This window comes from Neofelis nebulosa, chromosome X (assembly GCF_028018385.1).
Source record: "Neofelis nebulosa isolate mNeoNeb1 chromosome X, mNeoNeb1.pri, whole genome shotgun sequence".
NCBI lineage: Eukaryota > Metazoa > Chordata > Mammalia > Carnivora > Felidae > Neofelis > Neofelis nebulosa.
Genome location: NC_080800.1, coordinates 102,272,575 through 102,296,331, shown reverse-complemented (window position 1 = coordinate 102,296,331; position 23,757 = coordinate 102,272,575). Strand labels below are relative to the sequence as shown.

The window sequence follows — 23,757 nt, the reverse complement described above, 5'->3', positions numbered from 1 at the left end:
GCAGTCTGTGCAGGGTAGAACTTGGTTAATGGCAAGAGCTAACATTGATCGAGAGTGCTAGCTGCGTACCAAACACTGTGCTAAATTCTTTATGATTATTATAGCAGGTGATCCTTACAACAGCCCTGTGGGGTAGGCGTTTTTATAATCCCCATCTTGTAGGTAAGGAAGTTAAGAATCCAAGAGATGAACTGATTTGTCTAGGATCATTTAGATTGTAAGCAGCGAAGTAAGATTAGAATCACAGTCCGGTTCTTTGACCTTAACCGCTTCGTGTGTTCTAAATACCTACATTAGTCAGGTGCTTAGAAGCCTTACAGCCTGGGCCAGTGCTAGTAATACTGCTTAGATGTTGCTGCTGAACATGTGATGTGTAGCGAGAACACTGCGTGTTGATAGGACTCTCCTATTTCCTCCAACTGTGCAATCACATTTACCCTCTCCTCCTTAAATGTAAATGAAGATGAGATGTCTACCTAACGGGGTTGTTGTAGGGATCAGTTGAAATAATCTATGTGGAAGAACCTAGTGCCATACCTAGTATATTAGCTAATTATACATGCTTCCAAATCCTTTTGGGTACCCTGTCATGACCTAGCTGTCCATTTTTATCAATGTGATAATATGGATGTTGTCCGTAAAAGGATATTTACAAATTCATTTTAAGGATTAGAAAAGGATAGGTTTTCCGTATATCATTCACATCCCCCTGTCCAATCCTTCTTTCATCCACGGGCATACATCTGGTAAGTAAAAGCTTTATAGTAAATTACTAGATCATGTAGAAAAGAAACCAGTGTCCTTGGTCTTTATCAGCCCCAGTTGGGCCTCCTGGCATAGTCCCTAACTGGCTGGCAAAGCTAAGATCAATGAATGCCATGTTTAGTCCTTCAAGATAATTTGACCTCCTTCTTTTTTACTGGGTTTTATTTTTTAGTCCTTTAAAATGAAGAGGCCCTAAAAGTAAAATCAGTTAATATTTGATATGTTCATATCTGATACCCTGAGCCTGGCTGTCAGGAGGGTGCCACAGCTTCCAATTCAGAACAATAATAGAACCGGTAATAGTCCAAGAAAAAAAAGAAAGAAAGAAAGAAAGAAAGAGCAAGAAAGAAACCCACACATGCAGTGTGACTGTCATTTGCACTTCTTTGTAACAGTCTAGACATACTGTATGGAGTGTTATCCAAATGTGATAATTGGTAACTAGATCTTTGTGCACGTATTGGGCTTACCTATAAATTATAATTTGGGGCTTGTATACCATTATTGGTCTGCTTGCCTGCAGCCTTCCTAGATTCAACAGAAGTCTCACTGTTCTCTAAGAAAACAGAGGTCTTACAGGGTCAGCCCTATATAATAGCAACTATTAAATATGAAGCATTAGCTTGGAATTTATAGCACATAACTAGATGAGAATGTGAGTCCCAGTTTTGAATTGGATCTGTGTTTAGTTTTTAGAATTGATTTTTGAATATCATTTGGACATTTCTATTTATTTAAAATCTATTTGTTTTCAAAAATCAGTTTGGATCGTGGGACTGACAGGTTGAAACCTGTGAGTGCCCGATCTGATTATTACTAGTACGTTCGTCACCGACTGAAAGATAAAGGTGACTGCCCATTTGAAAAGCAGTTTTCCATTCTTCCGTGTATTATGCACCAATTCCAGACATCAGAGAACTCCTTTAATCGGCCTGATGTTTTTGCCAGCTTTTCAGTGCATCCAGATGTTTAATTAGCAGAGTAAAGAGATAATGTGCTAATAGGAGACTGACAACAATGTATTGGAGAGGGAGGTGGTGGTGGCCTCTGAAATCTATAGAAAATCTGCCAGTATGATGAATGAGGGGAGAAAGGAGAGCAGAAGGGGACTTCTTACTGCAACAAATCCACGCTTAAAAGTTAGTCATCAGTGAAAAAGAAAGATGTCTACAGAGAAGTAGAAACCAGGGCAAAAAATGCACTGAACAACCAGGGAAGGCAAGAAAGCAGCAAACCGCATTTTATATCAAAGTAGTGTCTGTGGTACAGGGAATTTTAAACGACCTCATGTGGGGGAAAATATTCCCTGGGTGCCCCAGGGCTACTGTTCCAAATGTCTACTCTCTTGGTGTTCCTGGCTTTCATTGCCCCCAGCTGTGGTCCACCCCTGTCCGCCTCCACAGGGGCACCCACGTCAGGAAGGGAACAAGCCAAAGAGCTGCGTGAAACCAGCGCTGGCAACTTTCATCATCAGCCTTAAGGAGCCGGTGATCCATCTGAACCTCCCTGTTCCACTGCCAGCCAGGAAGATTAGCATCTTTATATTTACCCTTGTTAAACATCTAAATTAGAGCTACTTGTCTGCTTTAAGGACCTTGGAAGGATTTTAATTTTTTTGCTTGTTGGGGGTGGAATGAAGTGTCCATATGCTCAGTTAATCACTCCAGCCCCTTCTCTTTGCACGTAGTCTCTTGTAATACTTACTGCACTTTTAACTCGTGTAAGAGTCAGCTGTTTATACACCTGTTTCTCCTACTAAACTCTGAGCTCCTGAAAACAGGAAAAGAGTCTTTTTCTCTATTTACTTCCCCAATCATCTAACACAGTGTTTTTGCACCTATTAGATTCTCAGATGGTCTCCCCTCCTCCTGTAACCCTGTGCCCCTCATCAATTCCTCTACCAAAGAATGCAATCTTTATGTGATTTTTTATTGGTACAACCAGAGATCCGAGAGTCTTGAGTAAATAGTGAAGGCCTACAAAATGAAAGAGAGCAACTCATCACATTCATATACCTGAGATTCATTAGTACTTGCATCAAATAACCGCAGTTAGGAACAAGTAAGGACTAGTTGATTCTACAAATTCAAAAAAAAAAAAAATGGTTCTGAAACAGTAGTGTGCCTCAGATTCACTCACAGTAAATATGCATAATCCTGGGCTTGAAGAAATTCTGATTTAATAGGTGGGGCTCAAAAATGTGTATATTTAATAAGCTCCCCAAGATAATTGGCTACACATTTGAAAATCACTGCCCTGCCCCAGACACAAATTATCACTATGAGAATGCCCACTTCTATTTTGAGAATTACCACTAGACAAGAATATTAGGAGATGTTTTAAAAAACACAAACAAATTCAAGTTGGCAAGCATTTGTTAATTGTGTGCTCATGAATGCACATGGTGTGAGAAATTCAAAAGAACTCTAAGAATAGTTGCTATCCTGGAGGAATGGCCTTGCTGAGGAAGAAGGAAACTTCTAAAGAGAGTGATACCTAATGGAAGACTCTATCCAAATGTACACAGTACAGTACAGCCCATAAATGCTGGAGAATTCAGGGAAGAAAGATTTATGAGCAAAATAGTTTGTGCCATCTAAACTCAGAGTAATTTTTCATGAGAAACATGCAAATTTAATAGATCCTAAACTCAAAACATGGACAGTTACCTTTGTCTGTATTCTAGATTTTTCTCCATCTGTGCATATTTTAAACAGTGTTGTTTCTCTTGAAGTTAAATTTCAAAAAGCATATTTTTTTTTCAGATGGTTTGACTGACTGTGTGGACCCTGATTGTTGTCAACAAAGCAACTGTTATGTAAGTCCCCTCTGTCAGGGCTCACCAGATCCTCTTGACCTCATTCAGCAAAGCCAACCCCTCTTCTCTCAGCACACTTCGAGACTCTTCTATGATCGAATCAAATTCCTCATGGGCAAGGACAGTACTCATGTCATTCCTCCAGAGATCTCATTTGACAGCAGGTATGTATGTATTTATTTTGTTTCTTAATAAACAGTGGTCATGGTTTTCCTTAACTATGAAAGGAAGAGGTCTTCTAAAAGTCACGCTACTTTCCATTCCACACAGTATGTATCAATTCCTTTTGTAGGCATCTCTGGAATACCCAAGACCTTACTGTTTGGTTAAGAGTGAGAAGCCATTTCTTGAGATTCTTTATCGTAAAAGATACACATATAAATGTGTGTGTGTGTGTGTATACAGTTGACCCTTGAACAACACAGGTTTGAATTTAACGGATCCACTTATATGTGGGTTTTTTCACAGTACAACACTGCAAATGTATTTTCCTTATGATTTTCTTGATACCATTTTTTCTCTAGCTTACTTTATTGTAAGAATACAGTATACAATACATATAACATACAAAATATGCATTAATCAGTTGTTTATGTTCTTAGTAAGGCTTCTGGTCAACAGTGAGCTATTAGTGGTTAAGTTTTTGAGGTATCAAAAGTTATATGTGGATCTTCCAACTTCATGGGGGAACCCTAACCCCTGTGTTGTTCAAGGGTCAACGGTGTACACACACACACACACGCACACACACACGTACAGTATGTATTATTTGTAGCAAAGCACAGATGAGGCTTTTAATGACAAAAACAGGATGGAAGTATAATTTGCAGATTTATTGTTTAGCTTCTGGATTTATCCCTTGAAAACTCCTGAATTTCAAAAGCCAAATGTTGTTTTATTCCTTGATGTAAAACATTTCTATATGAAAGACTTGGCTGAATTTGACGTCTTAATGTGAAATACAAGACTTGTGAAAATCTGTCTTCTAAGAAAGCTCAAATGCATGAATTGTCACTAAGACATGAGACCAAAGCCCAACCCAGTAGGTAAAGAATTTTTTCAAAATTAACTTACTTGTTTGAAGTATAATCACATGAATTTGCTCATTGCTATATTCTCTGCTTCATCTTCAGCAATGATATATTTTACTAATTAGCACTAGACATAAATGAGTCACTGAAGTCAACATTTCTGGTCTCTTAAAAATGTCCTCCTGTGTTCATTTCACTACCTTCTAGATTGTTACAAATGGAAATTTGAAACATGCAAAATATTTGTCCAGTAGCCCCTGTCTACACCGTGCCCACTTAGTTGCATCGTGGTGGGTGCTATCAGTCCCCAGAAGAAAACTCAGTCAAGAGTTTATATTAATACAAATGATAATCTAAGAAAATTACCACTCAATCTTGAGCTACACAAAGTAGTAAACGAAAAAAGCCCAGATGTGCATGGAAATTTAAAACATTCAGCAGCATCCTTTCCACAGATTGTATGTAAGAACTGATACTGAAACTTAAAGCGTCCTCATTGTTTTTATTATTGTTCGGGAGTGACCTTTTAGGTGTCTGACAGAACCCCAAACCTGTTCTGCCAGGGGATCGAGTTTGTCTTCTCCCAAGAGACTTAGTCCTCCCCATTCTGAAGTGTTTCTGCCAGCTCAGTAACAACTCCGGGGAAACTTTGTGATGGGCTGCAGTCAAAGTCATGATTTAGGTAGTGGAGGCTTATTTGTTGTCCACCAGGGAAACAAAAGGAACAAAACACAGCCATTCCCCCCACTCTCCCTGCAGCTTTCTCCGTGCTTAGGGAAAAGTGAGTCCAAAACAAAACAAAACAAAAAAAGTAAAAGAAATAGCAACCTCCATGTCACGGAGGTATGTTAAATGACTCACTGAACTCAAGTCAAGAGAGACAGTCAGGACCTGAGAGAGGCAAGAGATGAGTGGTCATGACCCAGAGCAGGACACTGGCGCGATAAGCTTTGCAAAGTGAAGAGAGACTTCCATCCTTGTGGTTTGGCTTCAGGCTCCAGCCACTTGCCAGCGCTGGCAGAGTGAACAGACCTATTCCTTGCGGTAGCTAATGCCCCCTCCTTCTCCCGGTTTGACCGAGTTGTCTTCATCCTTTTGTCAAATGCTGCAAGTTATCATTTGGCGCTGCAAGTCACATTTGAATTCAGAACGACAGGTCCCCTTCATCCAGTGGTCTCAGCTATTACAGACCTATCGAATCTGTCAGAAAAGGCGCAGTTCTTTTCCAAGGGATAGAGTTGAGGGCAAGCAGTCTAGCTCTATTGCCTCTAAGAGATAAGCCCATGCGATATCACTCTGGGTAACGTAAATCCGACTCTGATCACATATATAAATAATAATGGTTACATCGAAACAGTACCTTTTTCATTTGCAAAGCCCTCGAGCAGGCATTATTTCATTTTACCCTCACAGTAGCCCCGTGAACTATACATCTTTGTGCTAGTGCATTTTATGCATGAGGAAACAGGTTCAGAGAGATTAAATAACTGGCCCCGCATCACACAGCCACTGAGTTTGTATCGTAGCAGCTCTTACAACCTTTCTGTTATGCCATAGCTGCCCCATTTCAACCTGTCCTTAACTAAACCTGGTGGCTTGGATCTAATTTATACTGGATGAGTTATGTCGGGGTCACCACAAGAAAAAAAAACAATTGAAGTTAAAAATCCAGTTCTATTTAATACATTTCCATGACGTTATTTGCAAACTTCCTGTTGGTAGAAGAACACGGTTGAATGACGGCTAAGATGGGTCTTTCCTATATGCAAATTGTTATTTGGCAATTATTATGTGTCAGGCTTCATACTAAGCTTTTACATGTGCTATCTCATTTAATCCTTACCCAAACTCCATGTGGTGGACACTGTTATTATGCCTACTTTCCATGTGAGGAAACAAGAACTGAGGTGTTAAGTAAGTCGTTTGCCCAAGTTCACAATCAGTGAGTGTCAGAGCCAGGATTTGAACCCAAGTAGACTGGTGCCGAGAGCTTGACCTCGAAACCACTATGCCAAGCCACTTTGGCTCTTTGGAAGGCTGGGATGGCTAACCCTGAAAAGACTTACAGTCCTTATATATCCCTGACTATGGAGTTGCATGCTTCAGACAGATCTAGAATGTTTATGTGCCATAATCAGGCAAACCACTCTGCTTGTTTGCTTCTGCCACATAATTGAGAGATAGCTGGATAAGCCGACGAAGAAAGCCTTGTCAAGGGGCTCATTGGCCTCCTGGCAAAATGTGACCCCACAGCTGACTCACCACTGAATGTTGCCACCATCAGAAGCCTTCGGAGCTCAAGACAGTGGCGCGCAGGTGACTAATTGTTGCAAGGACACATAAAGGTTAAACATCTGTTCATCCTTGTGCATCCAAGTGAGACTAGCTTTTGTTGTTTCAAGTTTGCTCCACTGGCACGTGAGAGCACACGAAATGTGTACCTCCCGTGCCCCGTGATGGCATCATGTCGCTGTGAACATGTAACCTGCCCACAGTCACATCTCTAGCAAGCCCAATTCGGTTACCATTTTTTCCCTCAATACCTTTTACCCTGTAGCCTGAGTTTCATCTTTTCGATCTACTCCAACGTGACTACAAAGTAAACCACCTATTATACGTGCTCTGTATGACTTATTACTTTTTAATAATGTAAATAGGTGAACAGAAGCATTATTGATCTTCAGTGTCTAAGCATTTAATCACTATTAATAATGTAAAAGGTTTTTATAAATATGTAAAAACAAGAGTACATTAAACTAAACGACAGCAGTAATTTGCAAAGCCAGACATTTTACTAGCCATCACTAATGGAGAAGTGCATTTAAAAAACAAAACCCTACCAGGGTTAGTGCAACCGCCAACAGCAAGGTCTGGCCAAACTCATTTGTCCGTTTTGTAGCCATGAGAGGCTGACCCCACATCAATCCATGTCAGGCATCTACACCAGAGGTTGCTTAGCATCAGCCCGCAGATGTGTTTTGTTTGGCCCAGCATTTAGAAATTAGAAGATCTGATATAAAAATTGGAAGGTTTTCCTTCCTTAGAAAATTTGCGAAGTGCGGCATCTCTGCACCCATGGCCGTGACATAGGTGACTGCCTCTCTGGATAGGATGTGACATGTCTCTCCAGTCACCATTCCTTGCTCCCCTTACACCCGGCTCACTTCCATCCCATTCAATGGCACGCCTGGCCCGGCTGGAGTTAGAGTTGGTAACCTCTGGACTACACAGCTTTTATAGCCTTCCTTGGAACGACCTCAAGTGTTTGGTTTTGTCTTTCTTCTCTGTTTCCCTGAGGATCTTTAAAAATCTCATCTTACCATTTTACTTAATTTGGGGCCTTTTACTATGTTGGTTTAAAAAGAAAAAAAGGTGACTGAACATGAACCAGAAATCACATGAATGGAATGATATTTCCACCCTTAGTTCACCAGGGCACCTGTGTATACCCTGTGAATAGTTCGTATACACTCTGCCTCACACCTTAGGCCAGTCACTCCCTTGAGGCAGGGGATTTTAACCGATGGCATCATGTATCACCAGTCACGACTCAGATAGTCCAGGTCCCACTTGTAGTAGGAGCAAAATGGTTACTTTCTATGAGAAGGACATTGAGAGGCATTTGGCTATTGTGTTTATCACTTAGAAGGGTTTTAAGAACAATTTAAAGATTTAAAAATTTGCAGCAATACCGTTGGGTGAAGTTATGGCAGCCTCTTCTGCCCACTCACTCCTGGTAAATGCCCACCCTTAGTTGAAAAGTTCTAGAGTTGGGACCAAACTTAGTACAGCATTGCGTACATAACAGCACTGTTAGCAGGGTGCAGAGCGAAGAGGTTAAGCAAAATGATAGGTTTCTTCTAGTTTCTATGAAGTTGCTATATTTCAGTTTCTTGCTCCATACTGGGATTTATACAGTATTAGCTCTGGATTGTTCCAATTGCTAAATCATAAGTTCTTTGAGGACGAGGACCAAGTCTGATTTGTTCTCTCCTTGTTTTCATTATCTATTGCTGTGTAGAAAACTACTCCAAAACATAATGGATTCAAATATATTTTATTATTATATATCATGATTCTGTGGGTCAGAAATTCACACAGGGTATGGCCAGGATGTCTTGTCTTTTCTTGGTGACGTTTGGGCTCTCAGCTTGGATAACTCAAATAGCTGGGGCCTGGAACAGCTGGATAACAGCCAGGAATCTCTCCTTCTACATACAGCCTTTCTACTTGGGCTTCCCATTGGCATGGCCACCAGCCTTGAGTTTGTCAGAGCTCGTATATGGTGGCTCACGGCTCCAAGAGGGAGCATTCGAAGAGACAAGAAATGGAAGATGCCAGTCTCTTAAAGCCTGTGTCCAGAAATTTTAACAGTGTCACTTATGTTACATGCTGTTAGTTACAGAAGTCACAGAGCTTGCCCAGATTCAAAGTGGGGGAGACATAGATCCCCCCTCATGATGAGAGAAGTATCAAAGAATTCGTGGCCATCTTTAATCTATCATACCACTGTATCCCAGAGTCTAACACAGTACTTAGCAAAAAGCCGGGAAAGAAGGAGTGAGTGACTCCATTGTAGTAATATTGAAGTGTTCTTCTCGTATTTGCCAATGAAAAACTCATTTTTGTTGCCTAGAACACACAGATGATATTAGGACCTCAAATAAGTCAATTCCCAAATGTAGAACCAGCCTAAAGGTAAGATTACTGTTCTCCAAATAGCACAGGAACAAATTCATAAAAGATGAAGTGATTATCTAACAGCAGCAAAGTAATTACTTTTTTTTTTTTTTTTACCTTATGAGACATTCCACCACTGTCAGAGCCTGCCCATAATTGACATCATTTATAACTTTGTACAAGCGTCAATAATTCTCTCTTCCTTCAATGGGCTAGATAATCAAAATTTAGAATCAAGAAAAAATCAGAAAAGAAGGAGCAATATCAAGAAGGCAATGTGAAGGCTGCCGTGAACTGGCTCCCTTTGGTACACGTCGTCGTCATTCTGTCTCATGAGAAAAACAAAGACAAGTGCCCCCGAGCAAATGGAAGTACTATAATGCCTAGAGCATGGCATTCTTGGCAAACTCTTGACTTACGCAAGCCTTCCCCCTCCCTTACTATACCCCGCTCGGTAATAAAACCTTGATTCATGCTCCTGATTATTCATGATACCTGGTAACAGCCATAATTACTTAACATAACTTGTTTAATAAAACGTGCTTCTCTGCACTTAGTTGAGGTGGAAATTTATACCATTGGAAATCCTGTGAATGGCAAAATGAATGATTGAATCAAGAGTGAGGTTAAGGTGGGGAAGGTTGCAGGGAGATGGGTCACTGCTGCAGAACCTGCTGATCTTGAATAGGGACTAGGGCTTAAAAACAAGCATACCTGAGCACCTGGGTGGCACTCTCTCTCTCTCAAAATAAATAAATATTAAAAAAAGAGTAACCATACTTTATAGATACTAATTACTGCTTTTTAAAATTTGTATTTTACTGAAGTATTAGCATGTCCAGAGTAACCAAGGACTTTATTTTTGTAAATTTTTTAATGTTTACTTGTTTTTCAGAGAGAGAGAGAGACAGAATGTGAGGAGGGGAGGGGTGGAGACAGAGGGAGACACAGAATCCAAAGCAGGCTCTAGGCTCTGAGCTGTCAGCACAGAGCCTGACGTGGGGCTTGAACTCACGGACCGGACCACAAGATCATGACCTGAGCCAAAGTCGGACACTTAACTGACTGAGCCACCCAGGCACCCCTAAAGTAACCAAGGACTTTAAATTCTTCCAGAAGAGGTATCAAATTCTTCTGCCATCCCTAATAGAATATCCTGATGTCAGCTCTTTTTTTTTAAAGAGGCTATGTCTTCACTCATTTATTCAACAGATATTTCTTGAGTGCCCACTGTGTGCCAGGAACTACATGAATGGGAGGAAACAAAAGAAACCACGTCCCTTTATTCAGAGCTCCCCTTACGTTCTAGTGGTAAAGGCAGTCAAAACATCAAGTAAATGCATACATAATTAAATTAATTACAAATTGCAGTAAGTTCTGTGGATTCTGAAACATCAGGTTTTTAAGGGAGCTTGGAGTTTATCAACACAGGGGTCTCAAATTCAACTGCTTGAACCTCAGTGATGTAAGACAAGAGGTATTCTAACAAAGACAAAGTCATTAAATGATGACAGAAGTGAGACTGACCGGGACGTTTTCAGCAGTAGCTCCGAGATGGGACTAATTAACTCAGGTGAGCATGAAAAGCTGCTAAAATTGACGCAAACGGGAGACTATTGATAACTTGTAAGAAAAACACAAAGCTTATTTGGACCGTGAGCAGCTTAACTATTTGCAAGAAGCTTCGTTCTTTGAAGTGTGGGGCTGGAAGTAATTTTTTCCTACAATTTAAAATGTTTGTATTAAACAGATGAATTCCATGGGAAAAATCAATCAGCAAAACATTCTCATTTACCACAATGAAAAAAATTCCCATTAACAACACTCTGGCATCATTTATAACGATGGATCCTATAGTTTCTTTAAAGATAATCCACCTGGAGGAAGATTAATCATTTCACTCTTAAGATCGATGAACATTACAATGTTTATTTGGTCCGTTTATTCATTTGGTGATGGGCACTGTCCTAGGCTCTGGGCCACAGCAGACAAAGTACCTTCCCCATACGGTCTAGTGAGGAAGAATGATGATGAAAAAGGTAGGGGGCACCTAGGTGGCTCAGTCGGCTAAGCGTCCGACCTCGGCTCAGGTCATGATCTCACGGCTCATGGGTTCGAGCCCCTTCGGGCTCTATGCTGGCAGCTCAGAGCCTGGAGCCTGCTTCAGATTCTGTGTCTCCCTCTGTCTCTGCCCCTCCCCTGCTTGTGCTCTGTCTCTCACTCTCTCTTTCAAAAAATAAATAAACGTTAAAATAAAAAGGAAAAGGTAAATGTCAGGTAGGTAAAGTACTTTCAAATGAAATAAAGGTTAGGGACAGAGAGTGACCATTTTAATAATACTTTTTTAAATGTTTTTAAATTTTTTATTAGAGAGCATGCACGTGAGAGGGGCAAAGGGAGAGAGAGAAAGAATCCCAAGCAGGCTCCCCGCTCAGCACAGAACCCAATGTGGGGCTTGATCCCACAACCCTGGGATCATGACCTGAGCCAAAATCAAGAGTCAGGTGCCCAACTGACTGAACCACCAGGTACCTCCAGAGAGTGACCATTTTAGACAGAGTGGTCCAGGAAAGCCACTCTGGGGAAGTGACACTAGAGCAGAGACCTCATAGCATTCATCTATACCTTAGATGATCTTGGACCCTTATGCAATAGATTGTCACACAAGCCAGGGCCTGGTGGCGACTTTTAGGGACCCACTAAATCAGGATTCTGTGGCATTATATGAAAAGAAAAGGTGTAAAACAAACCTTTCTCAACAATTACTATATACTGTGTACTAGGTTTTACTATACAGGGATGGGGTGCCTATTCTCTAGGAGTAGTGCATTGAGAAAATTTGAATCGCTCAGACAAACTGAATAACCTCTAGCAAGAAATCAGCAATAGCCCAGACTATTTTAGTCCTGAAAAGAAAAAAAAAAAAATAGCAGATCCATCAATTAGTGTTGAACTCAAAAGAGATTAAACATATAGAAAGCACTCGCTGATTTGGAATTAGGAAAAAGAAGAGGTAAGAATAGCTTGTATTTTCAAATATCTAAAATCCAATGGTATTCAAGCATTCGTGGAAGCAACACTCACACTTTCATCTACACACAGGTAACCCCCCCGAAGGTCTATAACATGATCATTTGTAATTTTGCTGAGATACAAATTTGAATCCATATGTTTTCTCTTTAACTTTTTCACCAATCTGCTAGTTAAGGTTCTCCAAGTCTATTTGCTAATAGCAGGTTTTTGTGTAGTTAGAATCTAGGAACATGAAAAACATGATACCGAGTATACAACTAAGGGTTGATAAACACACAATGCAACAATTACTGAGTAAATTGAATAAGCTAAGAACTGGGAGACGCTCTTCCTAGAGCATCAGCATCTGCAAATCTATCTCGTGTTCACCTTGCTTTCTGAAGCAAAGAACTGCATATGACCTGCCCACATTTGGAAAAGGAATTCCAAGTGTGGTTTGGCCCGGCCATGGTCCCTCGCAGTTCTGTTTGTCTTACCATGTTGCTTTTCCTGAGCAACCTCCTTCGCTTATCGCTTCTGCAGTTTTCATCCTAAGTGGGAAGTTAAAATCATTGCTACTTGCTAATAAACCACTTTGATCTCGTTTATATGAAAGGTGTTACGTATGTGAAGACGGGATCTCCTGATTTTTCAGACAACTATTTTGTCTAATGCTAAAGTTTAGGAAACACATTATAAAAATTACAAAGTGCTGAAGGTTCCAAGATATATAGTGCTGACTAGCTCCTGAAATCAGCAGTCAACACCTAAAGGTACCAAAAAGAAAGAACGTGTGACTTTCACTTCCTTGCAAACGCTCTTGGGCAAAGAAGAACAAAAAGAAATCAGAGCACAAATCTTCAAAAGGCTGTTCAATTGATTGTGGTATTTTGGCACTCAGATGTTCTGAGATGCTTAATAATTGTGATTAGTAATACCAGTAGCTATCTATCTACAGCTTATCTCAGTAGGAGTAGGGATTTTCTGACATTTTATCCATCTTACTGCCCCATTAAGAAATTCAAAAGGCTCAACTCCTTATTACTTACTTCTTAGCCATACTATTTGCTTGCAGTGGCCGTAGCCGGTTCTGTCATCTAAATGTGTGTCTAGAGAGGGCAGAGTAAATGCAGGCTTGGGGAGAGGGAATGAGTGACACGTGGCCGCTCATCTGCACTCCACACACAGCACGTAGAAAGTACGCAGCGGTTCGTGAATGTCTCCAGGAGCCCAGGCCCTATGGAAAGCGATAGCACCATCTTTCTAGGTGAGCTCTTTATGTTCATTTATAGCCACATTTTTTCCATCTTAAGAAAGATCTGCAGTATAGCTCAGGCCCCTTAGAATCCAGGTCCAAAGGCCTCCACCGCTCTGCCACTTTCGAGCCGTGTTAAGTTGAGCAAGTTGTGTTTTTTTTTTAACCTCTCTGGCTGTTTCCTCATTTTTTAAAACAGGCTAGTAATTGTGTACCAACCCAAGGTTATATTGATACTAAATGAAATAAGATAAAGAAAGTGCTCAGAGTAATAAGTCCTTCATAAGTGTTTTATTTATGTAAGTTTGTGTATGTTATATATATTTAACAAGTACCAGGGGACACAATAGAGTTCCATTAGCAAGGTACAGTTCATAAGACAATCATTTTACTGGGTTGTTTTATTGTTACTGACATGTTTATGAGGTGGCTGAAGACAGGGCAGGGAAAAGTCACAGCGGTGATGACCAGCAAGGCCAAGCTAGAACTGGTGTGGGTGGAGCTAGGCCTCACGTTTTCCTCGTTTTCCTCAGTGGAAGGAAGAGTAACCCGTGGCCAGGCTATAGCCAATCAGACAGCCTTCCCGTATATTTAAGGCCTATCCGTTATTTGAAGGGCAGATTCGCAGAGAAGTGACAGGAAAGGTTAATGAGGTTAATAAAACCCCATAGGGCTGATTACAAAGAACCATTGGAGTGATGTGTAACACAGGCAAAATCCAAACGAAACCAAACCAACTAAAAACCAACTTGACGCTATTCGGGAGTCGCAAGGGCTTACAGGACAAATATTTCAGGATTCAAATTCTGGACAAAAATAATCATGTGTCTAAATGAAGCAAACTGGCACTTACGCAGTCCTGAAAATGTGACTGTGTCGTCAGTTTTCTTATTGCTTCAAAACACTTGATCTTTTTCCCATTACTTTGGGGATCTCAGGCATCCAAAGCAAGCCTGCTTTTGACAAGCAATTACCAGGGCAGATGGGAAAATAGCCACCGTCCTCAGGGTGAGTGCCCCCATTTTGTTTTACTTGAAACATCGCTAGCCATGAGGAAAATAATTCTGCTTAAAAAGCTATCTGCATTTTCAATGGCACCACCTTTCCCAGAATGTCCTAGAATGTTGATGGGTAATGCTTCCAGCTGCTTTTAACGTTACCCATTTAGTAGGTATTATTTATTTGGGCCAGTGACCAACTGAGTAGGATTAAATCTGCCCGCTCTATTTCAGTAAAAACTAATGAGATTTTATTGGGTTTGCATATGAACATTCACTGCATTCACATTTTCAGAACATGAAAACAGGTTTGTGCTATGCCATTAAGTATTTTCATGGTGCTGTACCCGCTTAGATAACATGTATCGAAAACCCAGCCTGTGCTGTGTGGAAACCCCCCAAATATCTGAATATTAGAACCCTCAAATGTATTTAAATTATGAGATACCACATCGTAATTGTATGGCAATATATAAAGGAATGATGGGGTTAGTGTTCATAAATTAAGCATGCGAGGGGGACTGTTCATTCATTCTTCCCAGTCACAGGGGCACCATTTAATTCCCTGAAGTAGTCAATTATCAAACAAAACTCTCATGAGGAGAAAGTCCTCATGCACAATCCGGAATGCTGGCTTCTAATAAATGAACTGTAAGGCATCTGTCGCACAGGAACCTCAAAGCAGTCTCTGAAACCTTTGAAGCAGTGCCATGAGGGTAGGTTCTAAGTATCTTACATCTTCATGTAAAAATATTTGCCTTGAAAGTCTATGAAGCTCTCTTGAGCATGTGCTGTGTACACCAGGCACTGGGAAGGACACAGAGAGGAAAATCACAGTCCTTGCCCTGGAGTAGACTATCTAATAGAAAAGACACACAGATGTATAACTCTTATCCAAGACAGGCTATGACTAGTGCAATAACACGAATCCAAACACTGTCTAAAGAGAATAACAAGGATGGGGGAAATTGACACTTATTTAACACAGACAAATCAGGTTAAAACATGTTTTCATTTTATGATCTCTGGATTTGAAGGAACCCTACGGTTCATCTCATAGTCCAACCTCCACTTTGTCATGACACCTTCAACACAAGTCCCCAAACTATAATTTGGCAGGGGTGCCTGGGTGGCGCAGTCAGTGAAGCGTCCGACTTCGGCTCAGGTCATGGTCTCTCGGTTCGTGACTTCGAGCCCCGTGTGCTGGCAGCTCAGAGCCTGGAGCCTGCTTCCGATTCTGTGTCTCCCTCTCTCTCTCTGCCCCTCCCCCGCTCTCTCACTCGCTCTCTCTCTCAAAAATAAATAAACATTAATAAATTTTGTTAAAAAATATACGATTTGGCAAACCGTTTATATAGATGAGTTAAAAATTCATGCCTCACAGATTTATTTCATCACGGTATGATCGTGAACCAGTTAGTGACTTGCCTGCCTTTATATGGCTTGTGTCCTGTGCCTCCCTCTTCAGGAGTACATACGCTTTAATCGGCTGACCGTGTTCTGGTCTTGCTTTCACTAAAACAGTTGTTCTCAAACTTTGGTCTTTAGCAGCATCAGCGTCACTTGGGAACTTGCTACAAATGCACATTCTCGGGCTGCATTCCAGACCTATGACTCAGTAACTGGGTCTGGAGCCCAGGAGACTGTTTTACCAAGCCCTCCGCGTGATTCTGCTGTGTGATCAAGTTTGAGAACCCCTCAGGGCACCTGGGTGGATCAGTCAGTTGAGCGTCCAACATCGCTCAGGTCATGATCTCACGGTTGACGAGTTCGAGCGTCGGGCTCTGTGCTGACAGCTCAGAGCCTGGAGCCTGCTCTGGATTCTGTGTCTACCTCTCTTTCTGCTCCTCCCCTACTCACGCTCTGTCTCTCCCTGTCTCAAAAAAAAATAAAAATAAAATAAAAAAAAAAACATTAAACAATTTTTAAAGAAAAAAAAGTTTGAGAACCACTGATCTGTATATGAGAAAGATTACCGGGAGGGACCGAGCACCAATACCACAGTTCCTGAGTTACACTCTAAAGAGAAGAGCCTTTCTCCAGTACATGATGGCAGTGGATGAGCTGTTTTAGCCCAAGTGACACAATCTACAACCGTGCAACTTGACAATATAATAAGCTTGCGGGGATGTCGGGAAGCATTGAGCCACACCTCCTATGCCGCAGGTTTCTGTCCCAAATAACGACTCCTAGAAGAATTTACAGGGCAGGATTCCAGCACTGGTGAGCGGAGGACCCACACGGCCTCTCTCATCCCGGTCCTCAACACTCTCTCTTGACCAGAGCTGTCAGCTCTGGAAAGGATTTCATCTGTTCCTACGGAGAAAACAACCTAACCTGCCCAGCTTCCGCTAGATCCCCTGCTGGCCAGGACCTTGATTTTGAATGTTACCCTTCAAAGGTTGCTTGTGCTCAGGTTAGCAACAAAAGCAAATAGTTACAACTTCCCCGGCTGGCGCCTCATTTTCCTTAGGAAACATTTTAATCAGAAATACAATGTAGTAAATTACATCTTCTTTCAGCAGTTTAGTTTTCAGTGTTGTTTTTCAAACCAACTCTTGGGCTTGAGGTTGATGTTTTTGCCTGAGGTGTTGAATGAATATTGGAAATTTGACACTGAAGACAAAAGACAGCAAATAAGAAAAGAGGAGAAAGGAACCAAAAGTTTATTGAAGGCTAGGGATAATTTGACTATGCCATGAAAATAGCAAATACAGGAGGAATTAGACCTTTTGCATCAGAGTGGTCTAACAAGCAGCTTGTTAGTTAAATAAGGCTCCGGGTAAAGTGTATTCTGACTTGCATTTCCCAGGATGCCTGCTCTTCAGACCGAGCTCCAGACGCCTAGGGGATGCGGCATTTAGTTAAAGGGAGAAGCGGTTCCTTCGGTTCCTTCGGGCTTGCCGCTTTAGCATAGTGACAGTGAGTTAGACAGCTTGGCAGCAGCCTGTATTCTCCACAGAAAGAGAAAACAAACACTTGGGGAGGGGTGATCTTCCCCGTACGTGTTCCTAAAGTCACATTGGTCATGTCCATCTAAGTTCAAGCTCATCTTGCTCTAATCCAGATCAGCAGGGAGAGGTTCTTGTTCTGAAAGATTCAAGGAAGGAAAGCATCCCAGTCACGTCTGTGAATCAAAGAAGGAGAGTGAGCACCAAGTACACGAACGCACACAATCCACACAAAAGACCGTCACGCTGGGTGCGTACCTGCTGTACACATTTGCAGAGCCAGCTTTTTGACAGTCGCCTCTGTTACCTGATTTGAAAGACTCAGTTCCATATATTTAATTTAAAAAGTTTCAGAAAAGGACAGGCCTTTGAAGGATTAGGATTCACATTGACAGTAGTTTTGATGTGGCAAAAATTTAAGAATTCAAGGGGCGCCTGGGTGGCGCAGTCGGTTAAGCGTCCGACTTCAGCCAGGTCACGATCTCGCGGTCCGTGAGTTCGAGCCCCGCGTCAGGCTCTGGGCTGATGGCTCGGAGCCTGGAGCCTGTTTCCGATTCTGTGTCTCCCTCTCTCTCTGCCCCTCCCCCGTTCATGCTCTGTCTCTCTCTGTCCCAAAAATAAATAAAAAACGTTGAAAAAAAATTAAAAAAAAAAAAAAATTTAAGAATTCAAGATGTTTCCCCAAGACGGGCCAGGGACAGGCCAAGTACAAATACTTCCTTTAGGTGGTGATTTGAAGACACCAGAGACTCTCTGGGAGAGGAAACAGGGAGACCCCACAATCGGAATGATGAAGAGCACAGAAAGTAAAGTTGTGGTCCCACCAAAGCCAGCCCCCTGCCATACCCAGCTCACTGCTTCAACAAGGGCCTAACCTAGGAAAAAGATGAATTCTACAGGTCGCCTGGGATAGGAGAAGCATAATCCCAACCGATGATGTAAATGGGGGGGAGAGTACATTTCAGTGGCTGTGTGACTCAGGAAAAATAAAGTAGGTACAAGGATACCATCTACAATTATGAATAATTGAGTTTAGAAGCTAGGAGTGCACAAAACAGCAGTTGAGCTAAACAAAGTGGCACAATACATCCTATTTGCAAGAGTATGTTTGAAGGCTCCCTAAGGGCCATCTGGAGCAGGAGTAGCCTGGGGAAGCAAGCAGACTCAAGAGCTTTCTTTTGAAATGGAGCATTTGCCTAGGAAGATGTTTTCCCTAGATTTCTGCATGTGGTGCCAATCAAGATTACTGCAAATTAAAACTACTTTAATACCGTCCTGAAATTTAGACAACTTCCACTGATGCAGAATGACTGATGTTGGTCGAAGATTAAAGTAAGTACTAGTAATCCAGGAATGAAAGGAGCTAAGAGTTATTCTTGTAAAAAATGGATGACATGGAGTGTGTAAATAATGGGAGCAAATGCAGCAGGAAATCTTAGAACATTTAAAGTCTAATACATTACAAAGAGAGTTCAATGCTGATAAATGTAGAATAATAAGTTTTATGGGGCTTTATCATATGCTATAAGTTGGTGTGCATCATAAAATATGAGAAATAAAAAAAATAGGGTAGTTGGAAGACAAGTTTGCACGTTATTTATGAATGATGAAGAGTGAAATGAATGAGAAGAAGAACAGGTAGACAGTGTCTTGAATAATGATGACTTTGATGAGTCGTTATCACACAAATCCATGTGCTTCATAAAATAGGAGGAATATTAAAGAGCAGAAGACTCAAAAGACAAGACTACTCAGAATGAGGCACAGAATGGAGGAAGAGAGGAATCCAAGAGAAATGCACAGAATAATGATGACTTTTATGAGACTTTCACTCACCAGCCTGGATCCTTCATAAATATAAACTGTATAGAAAATAAAAGAGCAGCAAAGAAAAGAGACACGTCTGTGTCTGTCATAAAATATGAGCAAATAATGCCAACTAGGCTTGACAAAATAAAAACAAAAATAATTGAGCCTAGAACAGCTGTGGGAAGACACAATGTCTGGATTAATATGAACAAATAAAATGAGTACGCGTAGAATTGTCTTGCCAAAAGGGAATCAGCGATCACCTAGGTAGGCTTTATTGTTGCAAAGGCCACCTTGTTAACTGGTAGAGCCTTGGCAAGTTTGGAATTACCCCCTACCCCCGCAAAAAGGCATCAGCACTTAGGGCTCAGGAAGACATGTTTAACTGATTTTTGAGTATCTCTTCTCAGCCTCTCTAGCTCCAATCCCTATATAGTTTGCAGGAGATTTTCTCAGCTTGTTTCTACCTAGTCTCTACCCTCCTTGTCGAATGTTCTATAAAGACCTTCCAAAGGTTACTGTATAAAGCTACATGTTTTTGTTACATTGGACTTAGAACCTGGGACCAGATCTATCAGGATTAGTTCAAAATCCAGAATTCAATGACTTTCAAATAAGTGTCTTCTCGATTAGAACAAATGGTATTTCAAAATCTCAAACTGTCAAAATCTCCCCCCAAAAGACTGGGAGAATCAGACAAGGCAAAGCAAGTGCCAATATGCCATTTGCATACCATTCAGAACCATGATTTACAGAACTCATAAAATGCACAGCTCACTGGAAAAAAGAAAGCTACTGTCTTATGTCAGAACTAGGAATGTTGGTCTGGGAGCTCAACACACAAAAACACCAATAGCAACAGTTAATGTGAGCTTACTTTTGTGTAGTACTTAATGGCTTATAGTTTGTTTGGGGGGAAGACCTTAGGTAATGCAGGGTAAATCCTATTAGCATAACTTATATCCAATTCATCTGATTGTGATAGAATTTAGTAGTGAAGTTTATTGGCTATAATATATAAAACAAACTTTGGATGGTAACCGTCTTGATTTTCAGAGATGTTTTTCTCTCTCTCAAATGATCTTTGTGGCCATGAGCCTTGAGATACAATGCCTCAGCTTGCTAATTCTGTTCAAAGAAGGTATAATGCCAGGGTGGAATTATTATGGTTACTTTGGAAAGTCATGTTTGCCCAAATAACATGGCCCTCTTTAATCCAAACTTGAGATTCCCTGGATTGACTGAATCCCACGTGGTGAAAAAATAACATTAACTCCCTAGGAATAAAATCACTGACCTTGCTCAACGTTCAACACTACCAACTCCAGCTATCAAATGCACATTCTAGAGCTCAGGGCTACCAAAGCTAGGATTTGAATCCCCCTTCCCCCGCCCCCACCCCCACCCCCTCTGCCACCCTCAATGATGGCAGACTAGCAAAGTTCTTTGCTTGGAATTCGCTCCTGGGCCCTCTTCTTAACTGTCAAGCTCCTGAAATTTGTTACAACTTGACCAGGCTAGAAAACCTACACATTTTACTGGATTATATCTGGGAGCTAGCCCTGTTTAGGGGCTAATTTAATAAAACTCTTTTTTTTTTTTTTTTTTTTTTTTTTGGCAAGGGTGAAACTCCTTTCTTTAAAGGGAAAATCTCCTGAACTATTTTATTTCAATCAGGCAAGAGAAATGGAATGCTGTAGCCAAGGACCATGTCTCTTTTACAGACTAACTCTTAAAGTTTACTCAACTAAGTCTGCTTTATTAAAAAATTGTTTTTCCTGAAAAGGCAATTTGTCAATATGTATCAAGAGCCTTAAAAATGTTCACACCTACATAGGTCAATGTGTAAAAAATGCACACAACAAAATGATATTGCTAATTACCTCTGAGGAGAAGACTAAGATCTGGGAGGGGGATGGTGAGCAGAGACTTGAGTCATATGTACGATAGATTCATGTATTAATTAATGTAATCAATTTTAATTTTAATAAGAGAAAAATATTCTTCCACAACTGGGACTATCTCCCAAGAAAATAATAAGAGATTCGATGCAGGAAAAGTTAAGAAACTACTAAATGTCCTAAAATAAAGGATGGATTAAACAAGTTAAAGAATATGTTGTTTTAAGGCTATATTGTATAATAACAAATGATATATTAAGGAATTTCTGATTATATTGGACAATGTTAACAATACACTGTTAACTTAAAAATATCAGGATACAAATCTATACTGAGTATAATCCCAATTTTGATGGGTAAAAAAGATATACATGCCATTCTCAAAATGTTATTAGTAGTTACTACTGGTTGGTGAAATTACTATTTTCTTTGTTCTACTTGACTGTGTTTTCCAAAGTTTCTCCATCTTGGCTTTTAGAATCTAGTTGTAACATGCTTTTATATTTGCCTTTGATCTTGTGTTGCAGACGTGCTTGTGTGATTCGAGGCCAAGTGGTGGCTATAGATGGAACCCCTCTAGTAGGGGTGAATGTTAGTTTCTTGCATCACAGTGATTATGGGTTTACCATCAGCCGGCAAGATGGAAGGTACGTCAGTATTGCTTCTAATCGTTGTGGGGGCCAAATACTGACTTCTAGCTGTGAATCAAACCAGGGCTCAGTTGATGCAGTGTTTATAAACCCATCTTCCTTCGAGCTGTATTTGGGAAAGTCATTGGTGATATTTATTTCCTCTATTCCCCAACTAAATCAAACCATATTTCCCTTCTAACCATGCACTATCACTCAAGCCTTCTTGAAACCTTGGCCATGTGCAAAGTTTTCTACCCTTTATCCAATTCCATTAATCAATCCAGCTTCAAAATTCAGTGAGATGATGCAGGTGATAAAGAGGGAGCCGTGGAACACTTAGGCTATTCTCCCATGGCAGCCTCAAAATATTTCAGAAACGAAGATGTCCAGGGGCACCTGGGTGGCTCAGTCAGTTAAGCATCTGACTTTCGCTCAGGTCATGATCTCATGGTTTGTGAGTTCGAGTCCTACATCGGGTGAGCTCAAGCCCCGCTTCAGGTGAGCTTGAGCCCCACATTGGGTGAGCCCCGCTTTTCTCTCTTGCTCTTTCTCTCTCTCTCTCTCTCTCTCTCTCTCTCTCTCTCTCTCTGTCCCTTGCTCACTTGCACTCTCTCTCAAAAATAAAATAAAATAAGAGTTTAAAAAAAAAAAAGAAATGAAGATGTCCAAAAGGTTTCTTCCAAAAGTACAGAATTCATCCTCATTAAGATATAATGGTGTCTATATAAGTATAGTGATTTAACTTCAACATCAACCACCAAGCTACTCTAAGGGCTTCTCAGGTTCTCTGAGACCTGGGAAGCAAGACCACTAAGTAAAATCTTTTCATCCCAGAAAAGGATTTGCTCACAAAAACATTTTTGTTTATCGTTTAGATAGACATTTGTTCAGACAATATTGTTCAGAATAGGCCCATGTGTCCAGCTTAAAGGTACCTATTTAGGACTCACAGGAACATCATAATAATGGCCTTGAGGTGCCCTAGTCTCCAGATGGCTACCCTTAAAATAACTGCTCACAACAAGCTGCTTTGGTAGTCACATAAAGAGATGTTGGCTGGAGCTTTATCACAGTGTGAGAATCTGATTTCAAGAACCAACAATCAAACCTTAGCCCTAACCACTTCAGAATTGTTAATTGTTCAACCTGGGATATGCTGGATTTATTTTTTCAACTGCTTATCAAGAAAATGCTTATAAAGATTGGTTAAAGAAGATACGGAAGAGTTTTAACATACTTAAGAAAACAAACTGTTTTTAAGACTTGAGTAAATCATATAAATGATTCGCATGTAAATTAAGTTGCTAATTATTAACTAGCCATCTATTTATTAGAACAAGCTCAGCAAAACTACTCTGGGTACAGATAGTCTGAATACACACACACACACACACACACACACACCCATTGCTTATATACATATAAGCTATAAAAAGTACATTTCCTTTCAAATGACCCATAATTGGAGCTCTCTACTAATTCAAGTGGACCTTTCTCCCAATTGAATTAAATGATGAAATTTTGGTAGTTCATTCACCAGCAACTGGTACACAAAAGTGGCCTCTCCCTTGCCAACATGTTCAGCCATGTGCCAGAAATTGAGAAATGGATTATTTCTTTAAATAGAATGTGTCCCCAGAGACATTTGAGTTCTCTTGGAGAACTCGTGGGCCCTTAGTTTTTTTTAGCATGTGTATAAAGGTTTCAGTGAATTATTTGATATTTACAAAAGAGCTTAAGAGAAACAATGTCTAAAAAATCTAAAAATTTCTGTTTCCAGTTTACTGAAAACATTAAAGAGGAACAATTTTTGTTGTTATTTTTGTGGATTTTGTTTTAAGTAAAATGCCAAGACCCTGGTCTGCTGAGCTCTCTGTGAGAACTAGGTTTATGTAGATGACAGAT

The 23,757-nt window shown here is 40.6% G+C and overlaps 1 protein-coding gene across 6 annotated transcripts in view; it reads left to right on the top strand.

Moving 5' to 3' along the window:
* Nucleotides 1-23,757, top strand: part of TENM1 (teneurin transmembrane protein 1) — a 789,989-nt gene that overhangs the window by 617,668 nt on the left and 148,564 nt on the right. For all 6 annotated transcript variants that reach the window (XM_058713217.1, XM_058713216.1, XM_058713215.1 and 3 more), the window contains 2 exons: nucleotides 3,531-3,747; nucleotides 21,748-21,867. In XM_058713217.1, the coding sequence (XP_058569200.1) occupies nucleotides 3,531-3,747; nucleotides 21,748-21,867 (337 nt within the window). The remainder of the gene's footprint in view (nucleotides 1-3,530; nucleotides 3,748-21,747; nucleotides 21,868-23,757) is intronic.